Consider the following 12,449-nt stretch of genomic DNA (forward strand, 5'->3'; position numbering starts at 1 on the left):
TTCATATAATCAGCTTTAGACGTGTGGATTGAGCTAAGTAATACCTTTTTTGAGTCACATTTAATTTTTCATTTTTTCCGCAGTTATCTTTATTTAATGCATTTTTCAGGACACGTGACAGAAGAAAGATGGATAAGGCAATGTGTTTTAATTCGTAATTATGTATTCTTTTAATCCCATCATTACACACGAAAGTATTTTCGGACAACAAATTAACATTTCGGAGAATTACATATTTTCCTTGATCTTATACAATTACCTCTTAAATATTGGGGATCGTTACTTCTGCTGGCGAATGTTTTTCCTTTCGATTAAACACTGCATTAAAAAGAAAGAACATTCCTAGACTAACAGCTTCCATAGTGAATTATTTCCTGATGAAATATTTCATATCGGATAAAGCAAAAAAGGAAATTAACCAAAAGATGAATAGGAAGAATTTCCACGGATGATAATCTTAAATGCGTCTCTCCACCAATTTTGACCAGATGTGTGTTGAATGCTTCATCTTCAAACAATTTTTTCTACCCCCGATTGATTGAGCAAAACTCATTATTTCAATAATGAGTTTTGCTCAACCACTGCAATATTCTTATTTGAAGCAGGGTTTTTGCCGTACAGCATGAAAAGGTTTCGTTTCTGAAAAATATCAAGAGGATTCCATTAGGTACTTCGATGTTAAGAATCTCGTACTGCATTCGATACACTGTGCGCATTAGTAGTTTGTACAGTCCATTTGGGAAAACCAAATACTGAAATACAAAATGTCTTCATGTTCTCTTACTACTGATTTATGCCAGTACATAAAACCTACTCACCAGGGGATAAAATCTTGGCCGCTTTGAACTGGCGCAATCCTCTTTTTCATTTTCATCCCGCGCGTGTCTCTTTCTAAGGAAAATAAAAAATCAGGGTTTGAGTAACTTCATTTATATTTTCCCAAACGAGGTGGACTTCTCTAAAGAAAAGTTACCTATCGGCCATAGCTTGTTTAACCAAATTTCAGTTTGCAAACCAGTGCTGACAAATAAGACTATGGTCTTGCGCACGTGTTATGATAATAATAATAATAATTTACATTTCTAAAGCGCTAAAATTATAAAATATTCTAAAGCGCTTTACAACATTATTAACTACAAATATTAAAATGATAAACGACAAAATATCAAAACAAACTGTAAGCCAGCTTGAATAGATGTGTCTTAAGCTTTGACTTAAAAATCGTTACACTTGGACTGTTTCGAATTTCAAGCGGCAGTTCGTTCCACAAAAAAGGTCCAGAACGGGCAAAGGCACGATCACCAAAGGTCTTAAAGTTAGTTCTTGGGACCTTAAGGAGACCCTGATCGCAGGAACGTAGCTGATGACCCTTGACACTGTGTGGCTGCAGATATTCTTTTATGTATAGTGGGCCTTGGTTATTTAAAGCTTTATAAATTAAAAGTAACAACTTAAAATGGACGCGATAAGCCACAGGAAGCCAGTGAAGATTATATAAGGCGGACGAGATGTGGTGAAACTTGGGAATCCTAAAAATTAGTCGAGCAGCGGCGTTAAGCACCTTCTGAAGACGCTCTGTCTGGTACTTGGGTACGCCAAATAAAAGGGAGTTTTCGCGAGTTTCGCGACGACATGTCATCCGATTCCGAAAGACTAAGGTGAGATAATCTTCCAAACCGCACCAATGGCGTTTGATGATCAGTAATGAACGTCTATGGAAAAAAGAAAGCAGGCCTATTTTGACAGATTATATTTTTCTGAATGAAGAAATCGTTCGCAAAAGTGGTTTTCCCCACATACAAATTCAAAAACGTTAACGGATCATACCTATATGTTTATGAACGATTGTCGGCTCTTGCGTCTTTAACTTTAATGGAGTATGAGCTACAAAATTTCGAGCCAAAGATTTGAATTTGGTGCTTATTTCCGTTTATCCAATAACAAGCGTTGTTTTGTAATTTTCTCGGCATCGTGGCAAACGGCCCTCGCTGCCGGATTCCCGCTGGTTTTACTATAGTTCTTACGCGGACCATTACTTAAAAATGAGAGTCATGTTTAAAAGGACGCCACATTATGAACAATTGACATTTCCCTGAATGATCATTCATCTACATCTCTTAATTTTAATCGAGATCGGAAGATTTATTTTATTCTTTCCTTGCTGAGAATGTTAACAAATACTTGAAAGTTTTCTTGAACATATTCAGTCGTAAAATACTTGACGACTGTGGTCAGATTTACGTCAAAACGGTGAGCGTGTTGATTTGAGGGATTGCTTTATCATCAGTCTTCATTCCACAACCTCGTCCGAAAAGGAAAATGTAAAAAAAAAAAGAAAAAAGAAAACAAACAAAATAAAAAACAAGAAAAAATTTATAAAATATCTATCAATATCAGCATGAAGACAGTGATGGTCTTTCCCTAACTGAAAATGAGTTAACACCAGACGGTGTGTGCATAGGCACTATAAAACTACATAATACTTGAAACGAGAGACAGATATCTCACCTAGACAAAGCTAGTAAATGTGTCATCTAGCAATATTCCCATGCATTTCGAGAAGAATGACTTTAAGTGTGTTTTGGGTATGATTTTGGGCTTTTCTTATTCATTTTTCACCCGAAAACTCACTATTTATTAATGGCGTCAGTTTGAGTCATCTCGAAATTAATCATGCAAATATCTTCATGAAATGTTTTTTGTTTTTATCTCAGGATGAAAAGCACTCTGAGATCTGTCTGATGTAGTTTATTTTAGGTAGTTTTTTTTGGTGAGAAATCGACACTAATGCTAGCACTACAAGCATTTCATTAATAATCTAACGTAGCTTTTTCGTGAATGTTTAGTTTCCACACTGTCATTACCAATTAGCAAACTCCAATCTTCAGGTGTTGGTGGTTTTTGTCGCGTAATAATCAATGTTGAAGTCACGAACCCAAAGCTACAGGCACCTGCCTTTTTTTTTATGTATATCTTATCTTCGTAACCTAGACAAGAACAATGAATCTTATAACTGGAAATCGAAAATTAAGACGGACTGAACAGAGTGGAGGATGACATTCCTGCAAAGTCTTCCATTATAGTTAAGTAACTGCGAGAACTAATGGGGACTTTATTGATGGCAAAATGGGAAACAACGAAGAAAAACGCAACAAAACAAAACACAACAGAATAAAACAGAAAGAATTTCCAGAAAGGTAAAACAAGCATGATAACAGCTCTTCCCCCATTTCCACAAAAAGTAGCGTCTTTATAGCATAATGAACGATCACTTAATTCAGATTTTAGATATGGTCAAGGTGACCACATTACGTGACCATATATTCTTTCCGCACAAAATTGATGAAACCTAATTAGAAGCACTTGTCTTATTAAGAAACTTCCACCACAAAAATTTCGAATGAATTTTCTTTGCATCTGCATTAATTTCTCTTAAGATGCACTGTATAACTTGAATTTATCATGAAGCCGAGGCCAATTTTACAAATTTACTCATGCAAATGATTATATTGAAAAGGAAAACCTCATAAACCGATTCGATGTACATCACATACAACTGAAGAGGTCTGTAGACGAAACTAGTTTTGTAATAAGCGTATGTTTATGTGTGTGGAAAGTAAATGTTTATGAGGTTTTCCTTTTCAATATAATGATGAGTAATGATTTTCTTAACTTCGGCAGTCAGAATTTCGCGAAGACGCATGCAAATGATTTTTTCTAATAAAAATAATGATATACTGTGAAGTTATCGACCTTCCCACTGCTCTATAGCCTGTTTACAAATGATAGCCTTTGGTAATGATTATGAAGATTACAAAGACATCGTTTTCTTTGTTAAAAGTGGATACCACCTGTACAATTAATAGCATCACGTAGCTAAAAATTGAAGTTTCCATTCGCAGAATAGTTAGTTCAACGGTTCCAATTTACTGTCTGCGATGAAAACAACTTGGGGAAAACATCAGTCCTTATGCAAATTAATATTCTTGGTTTCATATTTAGATAGTTAGAATTTAAATTTAAGGCCGAGCCGGCAACTCTATTGTGCCGGTGAATTCACAGAAAACAAAAACCAAAAAACATCACATGTTTCATTGAAGCTATTGTCATAACAAACTATCGCAGAAGCGAGGCATTTGTAGTGAGTAGGCCGTGAAGCTTGAAACAAAACAAGATTTTCTTCACAACACTGCTAGGCCTTGGGGCATACCTTTTCGTTTGGGAAACGTGTTAAATAAATTTAGATGCGGTAAGATCAAAACGCCTTCGCACATGTGTCCCTCAACAAATTTAAATTGGGGTCGACACTTTTGATCAATAAAAATTATCAATACCGGTTAATACAGATGCTTAATTCTGAGCGGCGCAAGTCATTTTGAAAGTTTTTCCTTTCCCTTTAAAAGTTAGTTGCTGCTGGATGCCTTAGATTCCAGCCTTGCTGTCGGATTCTGTCACTGTTGGACACCTGGACGATGATAAAAAATTTTCTTCGGTTAGACGCATTACTTTAGACGTTACTAGTTTGTCGATGTGTTGGAGATATCCGTGATATTACTTTTTGCGGTAATAAATTATCAAAATTATTTAATGCAAAAATTGACTAATTACAACCACCAGCGAGCGCGCAGCTGTTGACAAATTTAAGTAAAATTATAAAAGAGCGCAGAGATGAAAAAAAAAACTCATTAATCATTGCTTTAGCTAGCTCAACAAAGCATTCCTTTGGCGACAGCCGGTGACTAAAGTTTGACAATGAAATCCACCAAGGTTTTCCTTCTCCTCGCGTTTGTCGCCTGTTTGTTGGCTCACGTTGACAAAATCTCCGCCGATTCTCTTTTGGACATGCTGAGTAAGTACTACAAAAGCTAGAATAGATCTAAACTATAAACGTCTCTCTAGTCGAAATATTGTGAACATTGTTAGCGAGTGTCCACAACCAAATAAAAGAAAAGTATTTTATGAAGGACTTTCCCTCTGACAAAAGTTCTCTGGTTAGCCCCTTTAATTTGTCCGAGGGACGGAAATACCAATTTTGAAGGAATCTTGTCCATGAGGAAGGTTACAAGGGTGTATTATATAACAAGGATAGTTTCTGAGAAATTCATATGGGTGTAATCATAGTTCTACCACAGGAATTATTTCTAAACGCGAATCATAGATAAGTTCAGTCTAATTTTTTTCAGTAATGCATACAAAGACCAAATAATAGTTAAAATAGTTGATAGTTAAAACTTTTCTGTGAAAACTTGAGATTTTTCTTTTTCTTCAAGAATTTTGAAAACCAAGAGCCTGAACTCTTGATTTTCCTTTCATTCAAATATTTTCAGTGAAGCCCCAGTGGCATGTTGAAATGGACTTTTCAGGAGTCAAGATGGGTTCAATTACATCTGGAAACTGTTTATTGAATATTACAGTCGTACCTGATCCACATCTATGAATCTAATAAGAAATTAAAGCGAACTATAAAGTGTAACAAAATAAATGTTTTTTTTTCAAAAAAGGGGTAAGGGGGGGGGATGTCTGCAATGTCTATCATTGAGACAAATAAATGTTCGGTAAATAATTTTTTTACTTTGGCGACAAATTCAATTTTCACTTACTTTCGAGAAACCTCTCTGTACGTTTTTGTGGTTTTGCATTGTTTACTGCAGTATAAACATTTGATATATTATAAAATATTCCTATCTTTTTTATCGCTAGGGCCTTCTTGTATCCATTTTTCTTTTTGTTTAGTTCACTTGTTGTTTTGTTTGTTTATTTTTCCAGGTGCTGAAATGGATGACAATATCTCTGAGGATATTACAACTCGCCGTTCCATGGGTAAAACTAGCAACCAATTACTATATCAGCATATTTCTTAATTTCATATTTGTTATGCTTTCTTGTCAATATACTTTATCATGTTTTATATATCTCGATATTTCATCCTTCTCAATGTCAGTTGTGCGGAATCATTCCATGACAATTAATTCCCTCTCAAATGCTGGTTTGTGATTCAGGGTTCGTCGAAGTGAATCGTACAAATTAAATCTCAAACTTGTCAAATGAACAAGAGACTTTTTTAATAAATGTATAACTTCATCTTCCATAGAGAATTTCAATGTCTCCTTTCTCCTTTGCGTAACCCTTGAACTCCCATGACTGACCGAAACAGAATTTCTCCTTACTCTATTAACATAATATCAAGCAGACAAGTGATGAGAATCAAGAAAATTATCATGAAGGGGATTGTTGGTTGATATAATGTCAAATTCTCCAAACTGACAATACAAGAATTGTATGGCAGACTGTAAGGAGAATTGTGAATGGGATCTTGAGTGCGAAAAGGTTGACGTTGCCGATGGCTGTTTAGGTTTCTTATGGTCGACGACAGGAAATATTTCACGTAAATTCAACTGCTAGAATCTTCATACTTATCTGTTATAAAGTCTTTTTAAAAGATAATAACAACATTCCTTTTTCGCTTGAAATTGCAGAAATTCTTTGGCTAACGCTTTCTCTTATCTATCACTGATCACTGACAGATTAATTATCTTGGTCGTTTAATTTTTTTCTTTCAGCATGCACAGACGTGAGAAGTAAAACATTCTGCAGTCGATTTAGAAGGTTTTGTGGACAGGGAACCGAGAAAAATTTAAAATTCATGTTGCAAAATTGTCGCCGCACATGCGGATGTGTTTATTACCAGCCGCCCAATAAGAATGTAAGTGTTTAAGAAGACAGTCTGTCAACTATGAGTAAACAAGTAGGTAAGCAAAAAAATAAGCAAGTTAGCAAGTGAATAAAGAAGCCAGTAAGTGACTGAGTAAGTCTCTGCCCATCAGGCCACGCGATTTCTGTCAAAGTTTACCCCAATGATATGAGGCCCTTTGGAGTACAACCATGAGTTTATTTTTTCAGAAGAGGGTGGTTATAAAGTTAAATAGCGAACGAAATAAGAGCACAATTGACAGAAAGAAGTCCATCAGAACTGTTTTTCTTTTACAGAATTATTAACAAGTGGAAGTGGCATTTGTCGAATTTATCTCTTAACCCCTAGAAGATAAAACTTATCCTCTATTAACCATAGAACTAAAGTAATCATAATAAACGTTACGACGTTTTGTTTACCTTTAGGGATAACCAGCAGGAAACCAGCAAGAAAAGACACAATAAAATGCTATGAAGATAGAGAAACGAATTCTGTGTGATCGCTTATGATAATTAAAAGTTATGCCATGCATCATTTCCTTCTATTTGAAAAACAACAATGATTTGTCTTGTTAAAATTAGTAAATAAAATCATTTGCCTTGCATCACATGACTTCGTTGTCTATCTACCTCTTTGATGCTGTTTTATCTTTTCTAAAATCCTGTAAACTAATTAATACATTTTCAAGCCGCTCTTATGACGTGTAGATGAGATAAAAACAAATCCGCAGGTCAAATGATTATTGAATTCCTTTCGCTGTGCTCATTCTGAACAAGTCTTCAACACACCCCCGCATAGCAGCCTAAGGAATGAATACTGAAATGCAAAACATTTTTTTCAAATAATTATTACACGACTCGGGCAATCAGAGGGCCAATAACTAAAATCAACCAATCAAAATGCTCTGTTGCCGGTCCAATATTCTCAAAGTTTTTTTTTTCTGTAACATTTGTAAGTTTACGCCTACTAAGTTCCTGTGTTCAGTATGCAAATTTAATGTTCATAATAATCACAAAGCCATCTTATGTGATATTTGCCTAAATTGGACTCACCTGAAGTGTACTCCCTTCACTCATGATGAATACATTGCTCTGGGTAATACTAATGATACCTGGTTATGCTCGGCTTGTCTTGCAAGAATATTTGCATTCAATCATTTAGAAGACGATACTGATTTCTTTTTTGCTTTGTTTGACTTTGAATTTGAAGGAATTCTCGATACCGAATTGCTTAAGTAAAAAACTTTCAATCCCTTCCTCGACGATCCCGAGTCTTCTCATTTGCTAATGAACTCCAATCTGGATCCTGACCCCAATTTTTTCACTGCAAATTCACAACTGCTCTCCAACTGTACCTACCTAACCTCTACATAATTTAACAAAATCAATTTTCCTCCTGATACATTTTCTGCTTTTCATGTCAATATTCGTAGCCTCCCGAAACAGTTTGATGACTTTTCAGAATATCTTCTTTCATTAAAAATGCAGTTCTCTGTGGTAGCTGTTTCTGAAACCTGGTTAAATAGGTCAACTACTGATCTTTTCAACATTCCCGGCTACCTCTTTATTTCTAATCTCAGAGAACATAAATCAGGTGGAGGAGTTGGTCTTTATATCCAGACTGGTTTGAAGTATAAACTTAGAACTGATCTTCAATCTTCTGATAGTTCTTTGTATGAATCAATTTTTGTGTAAATTATACAAAGTAATGGTAAAAATGTTGTAATTGGTTGCCTTTATAGACCTCCTGATGCTTCTGTTGGTGACTTTAATAAGTCATTTGAAGCTGTATTATCAACTATTAGCTTTGAGAACAAATTATCATATCTTATGGGTGATTTTAATGTTAACCTCTTTAATTCTGATTCTCATGAGCCCTCTAGTGAGTTCATCAATCTTATGACATCTAATTGCCTCTTTCCCTTAAAGTGCCACTGAAACGAAATTTTCATGTCTAAGATTTTTTCATAATTTAGTAGTTTGAAACACGCTGATTATCGTGGGCTAATTTGTTTTCGCCAGAAAAAAGTGGAAAGTTGTCTCTTTTAGTGTTGAAAACCTTATTTTGGCTTCAGAACATGTCCGGGCCCTGGGAGCGAATGAAAACGATTGCTGACATCGATGGTTGTATTTACCTCGCTAGCGTGGGTCCTTTCTTTCGCATTGTTTGTATTTATACGGTCCGCCATAATGTCTGGAAACTAGCCTTCAACGGGGAAATCTTCTTCCGAAGGGAGCGAAGACGTTTGCAGCAGTGATGGAGAAGATTACTTTGAATTTAATGACGATTTTGCGCCGTACCAAGGCGAGCCCTTAGCTTCTAGTGAAGACGACGATAACAATGGCGGCGGCGAAGATGAACAGGAAGACGAAGACGGTATGCCCTCCGTTTTAGAACGTTTCGAAGGACAAGTTCCTTTAGACAATTAGTGAGAGCTCATCGCTGTGATTTTTTATTTTTCGATTGAACCTTCAGGCTTAAGTCTAAGCATTTCTGTCTACAGGTGTACGTGTGGAAATTGCAGTGTTACACGCTTAGCTGGGGCGCGTGAAGTTAGATGCTGTTACGAAATACTCCAGACGAGAGGGAAGTTTACATTTATCGGTCTCGACGCGGAAGGCACTTTGAACCATTCCGACTTTTCTCCATTAACAAACTGCGTATTTATTCCTCGTCCAAACGCCAAGCGGAATTTCACACCTTTTGTAAGCACACACTTATCATTCTTTGCTCACGCGAGGACAAGGCATTTTCTTGCTGCTGTACACCATCTTTGGTTGGCACAGCATCCTTCTTTAACCATCACTTTGTTTGAAAGGAAGCTAGAGCCTTCCCCGAGATTTAGATCGAGTCGCTGCTCAAAGTTTGAAAATTCAAAATGCATTGAACACACGGTACTGATATTTTCGATGGCTGCCACTTTGCCCGATGTGTTCGCACGAAGCGAACCCACTTCTCGCGAGTTACATCGTCACGAGGAAACATATGCATCGATATGCCCTCTCTTCTGAAGTTATTAGTACAACTTACTTTTCCGGGCCCACCAGCAACACAGTGCTTGCCCAAAAACTTTTTTTTGGGGCTTCTTAACACTTTCGCCTCACTCCATGCTCACTTGGGGTTTACTTGGAGTTCTGAGATGTATACAACCAGTGACGGCACAACATTGTTTTGGCCGCGCCAAGATGGCCGCCAATTTCGAACTCGACTAGCCGAGTTTAAAGGGCTAGAAGAAAGCTCTCCGCGCTCCGTTGGAGCAAAAAAAAAAAAAAAAAAACTCACAGCACTTGTTAGTAAGGTTCAAACTTTATTATCATGCAAAAATCTCAGATACGAAAATTTTGTTTCAGTGGCACTTAAGTCTCTAAACGTACCCTTATAACCTCCTCATCTGCAACCTTGATTGATAACATATACAAACAATCTTGAACTTAGCATGCACAGTGGTATTTTCGACACTTATTTATCTGATCATCTTCCAGTTTTTCATATTAGTAACTTGAAATTATCTATAGAGTCACCACGTCACAAGAGATACATACGTATTATTAACCCTGCAACAATTTCGTCATTTAGGTCTAAATTGGAAGATACTGACTGGTCGCCAGTTTATACTGCTATTTCGGTCGATGAGTGCTATGATACATTCTCAAACCTTCTTACTTCTGCATATCGGAAGTCATTTCCTCTAAGCCTGTAGGCCCTAAATCCCGACGCCCTTTAAAACCTTGGTTTTCTCGAGGTCTTTTTGCTTCCTGTAAAAGGAAGAATGCTCTTTCCAAACAATTTCGGTTAAATCCTACTACACTTAACAAGTTAAGGTACAACAAATATCGTAACAAATACAATTTTCTCATTAAACTTGCTAGGAAAAAATAATTTCATGACAAACTTCTCTCTGTTAGCTCAGAGTTGAGGAAGACATCGACAGTTATTAAACAAGTAATCTCTAAAAAGAAGCCTGAGCTACATTTTAGTCATATGAAAGACAGCACTGGTACTTACTCAGATCCTACTCAAATAGCTACACAGATTAATAATTTTTTTGCTAATATTGGGCCTTCTCTGGCGAATAAGATACCATTCTATTAGTCTTCCCACAGAGATTTCATGATTGGCCATTATATAAATTGTTTTTACATTACCCCAACTTCTCCGACAGAGGTTGCCAATATAGTTTATTCTTTGAAAAATAGTACATGTGAGGGCTCTGATGGTCTCTGTATCTCCCCTATAAAAGAGACCACTGATTTAATAGCTGTGCCTTTGTCTCATATTTGTAATCTGTCATTCTCCCATGGTCTCCTCCCCACACCGCTCAAGACAGCAAAAATACTTCCTATCTTCAAATGTGATGACTCCTCTTTGCTTTCGAACCGTATAGGCCTATTTCCATTCTTCCCTGTCTCTCCAAGGTTTTTGAGAAACTCTTTTACATTAGACTGTTTGGTTTCCATGACATTTTTAACATCTTTAACCGCTTTCAATATGGCTTCAGACCTCACCACTCTACTACAATGGCTATTCTTGAATTTGTTAACAATGTTTATGAAGGCTTTGAAAATAATGAATGCACCGTTGGAATTTTCTTAGACATTCGATACAGTCAACTATCAGATACTTAACGAAAAATTAAACTTTTATGGTATCCGTGGTACTCCTCTAGGCTGGCTCAATAGTTCTTTGACTAATAGGCAGCAATATGTGATGGTCAATGGCCATGTGTCTTCCAATAAAACAGCCAAGTGTTGGGTCCCTCAGGGTTCAGTTCTTGGCCCTCTCCTTTTCCTCTTATACATTAATGATATTTTCCACTCCTCTAGTTACCTCTCTTTCATTCTCTTTGCTGACGAAACCAATATTTTTTTTCGTCATAAAGACTTGGCTACTCTAGAAAACATTATTAATCAAGAGCTTTCTCATGTCTTCTCCTGGTTTAATGCAAACAAGCTTACTATCCACCCTGACAAGTCCAAATGCATTATCTTCCATCCACGGCGTAAACAGATTGATCTCTCCAAAGTTAACATCGATATAAATAACACTCCTGTAACCCGGGTGGAGAAATGTACATTTCTTGGAGTTATCATTCATGAAAATCTCTTATGGAAACATCATATTATTACTGTCTGTGATAAGGTCGCTAAGGTTATAGGAATTTTACGTAAATCAAGACGATGTCTACCCTCGCCATGCCCTAAAAACTTTATGTAATTCTCTTTTCCTACTATACATTAATTATTGTAATTTGATTTGGGGGTCTACATTTGCCTCCTACCTCGAATCACTTTATATACTACAAAAGGAAGCCATTCGTATCATGATCCTTGGGTTTCATCCACGTGACCAATACCTTAGCAACGGTTAATATCCGCCATCTTGGTGTCCCTCGAGCGTAAACAAACCGTATCTAACGAAGAGTTCATGTGAGCAAGAAGGGATTGTTTTATGCATTACTGTTGGCTGTTCGAGCAAAAGTGGAAAGCATAAAGACTAAGGATTTTTTCATATAATAATTTAATAATTTTATTATCTCTATAGCGCAAAATTCATTATATATATGATCTAATGCGCTATACCTAAGATCATCACAAATCAAGGGGAAGAACAGGAGGAACTAGGAGTTGTTGTATGGTTCGAGGCTTGCGGCTGTTGTAGATCCTCGATTTTTTGGTCGAGCTTTTCTTTGAGCTTCTTAGCCGATGAGAAATCGATGTCTTTAGTCCTCGCATACGGCACTTCATTGACCTATGTCGGC

The 12,449-nt window shown here is 36.6% G+C and overlaps 1 protein-coding gene, 1 long non-coding RNA gene and 2 pseudogenes across 3 annotated transcripts; 3 read left to right on the top strand and 1 right to left on the bottom strand.

Annotated features, from left to right (window-relative positions):
* Window positions 1-145: 145 nt before the first annotated feature.
* On the bottom strand, window positions 146-2,597 carry LOC111326844 (uncharacterized). 2 transcript variants are annotated; one of them, XR_015998255.1, is made up of 3 exons: window positions 2,509-2,597; window positions 819-891; window positions 146-639 (listed from the first exon to the last, which is right to left on the bottom strand). It is a non-coding gene; the product is annotated as an uncharacterized LOC111326844 (long non-coding RNA). The 2 variants fall into 2 exon arrangements; XR_002694477.2 differs by lacking the exon at window positions 2,509-2,597 and adding an exon at window positions 974-1,054.
* Window positions 2,598-4,673: 2,076 nt separating this feature from the next.
* LOC111326905 (uncharacterized) lies at window positions 4,674-7,295 on the top strand. Its single transcript, XM_022930988.2, has 4 exons — window positions 4,674-4,849; window positions 5,767-5,820; window positions 6,561-6,703; window positions 7,117-7,295. Exons 1-4 carry the CDS (start codon window positions 4,753-4,755, stop codon window positions 7,120-7,122), a joined length of 300 nt encoding a protein of 99 aa, XP_022786723.2. The 5' UTR covers window positions 4,674-4,752; the 3' UTR covers window positions 7,123-7,295.
* A 769-nt stretch (window positions 7,296-8,064) lies between these two features.
* On the top strand, window positions 8,065-10,783 carry LOC148734740 (uncharacterized; annotated as a pseudogene).
* LOC148734741 (uncharacterized) lies at window positions 8,769-9,875 on the top strand (annotated as a pseudogene).
* Window positions 10,784-12,449: the final 1,666 nt, after the last annotated feature.

Source organism: Stylophora pistillata, chromosome 3 (genome assembly GCF_964205215.1).
Source record: "Stylophora pistillata chromosome 3, jaStyPist1.2, whole genome shotgun sequence".
In the NCBI taxonomy this organism is placed as follows: Eukaryota; Metazoa; Cnidaria; class Anthozoa; order Scleractinia; family Pocilloporidae; genus Stylophora; species Stylophora pistillata.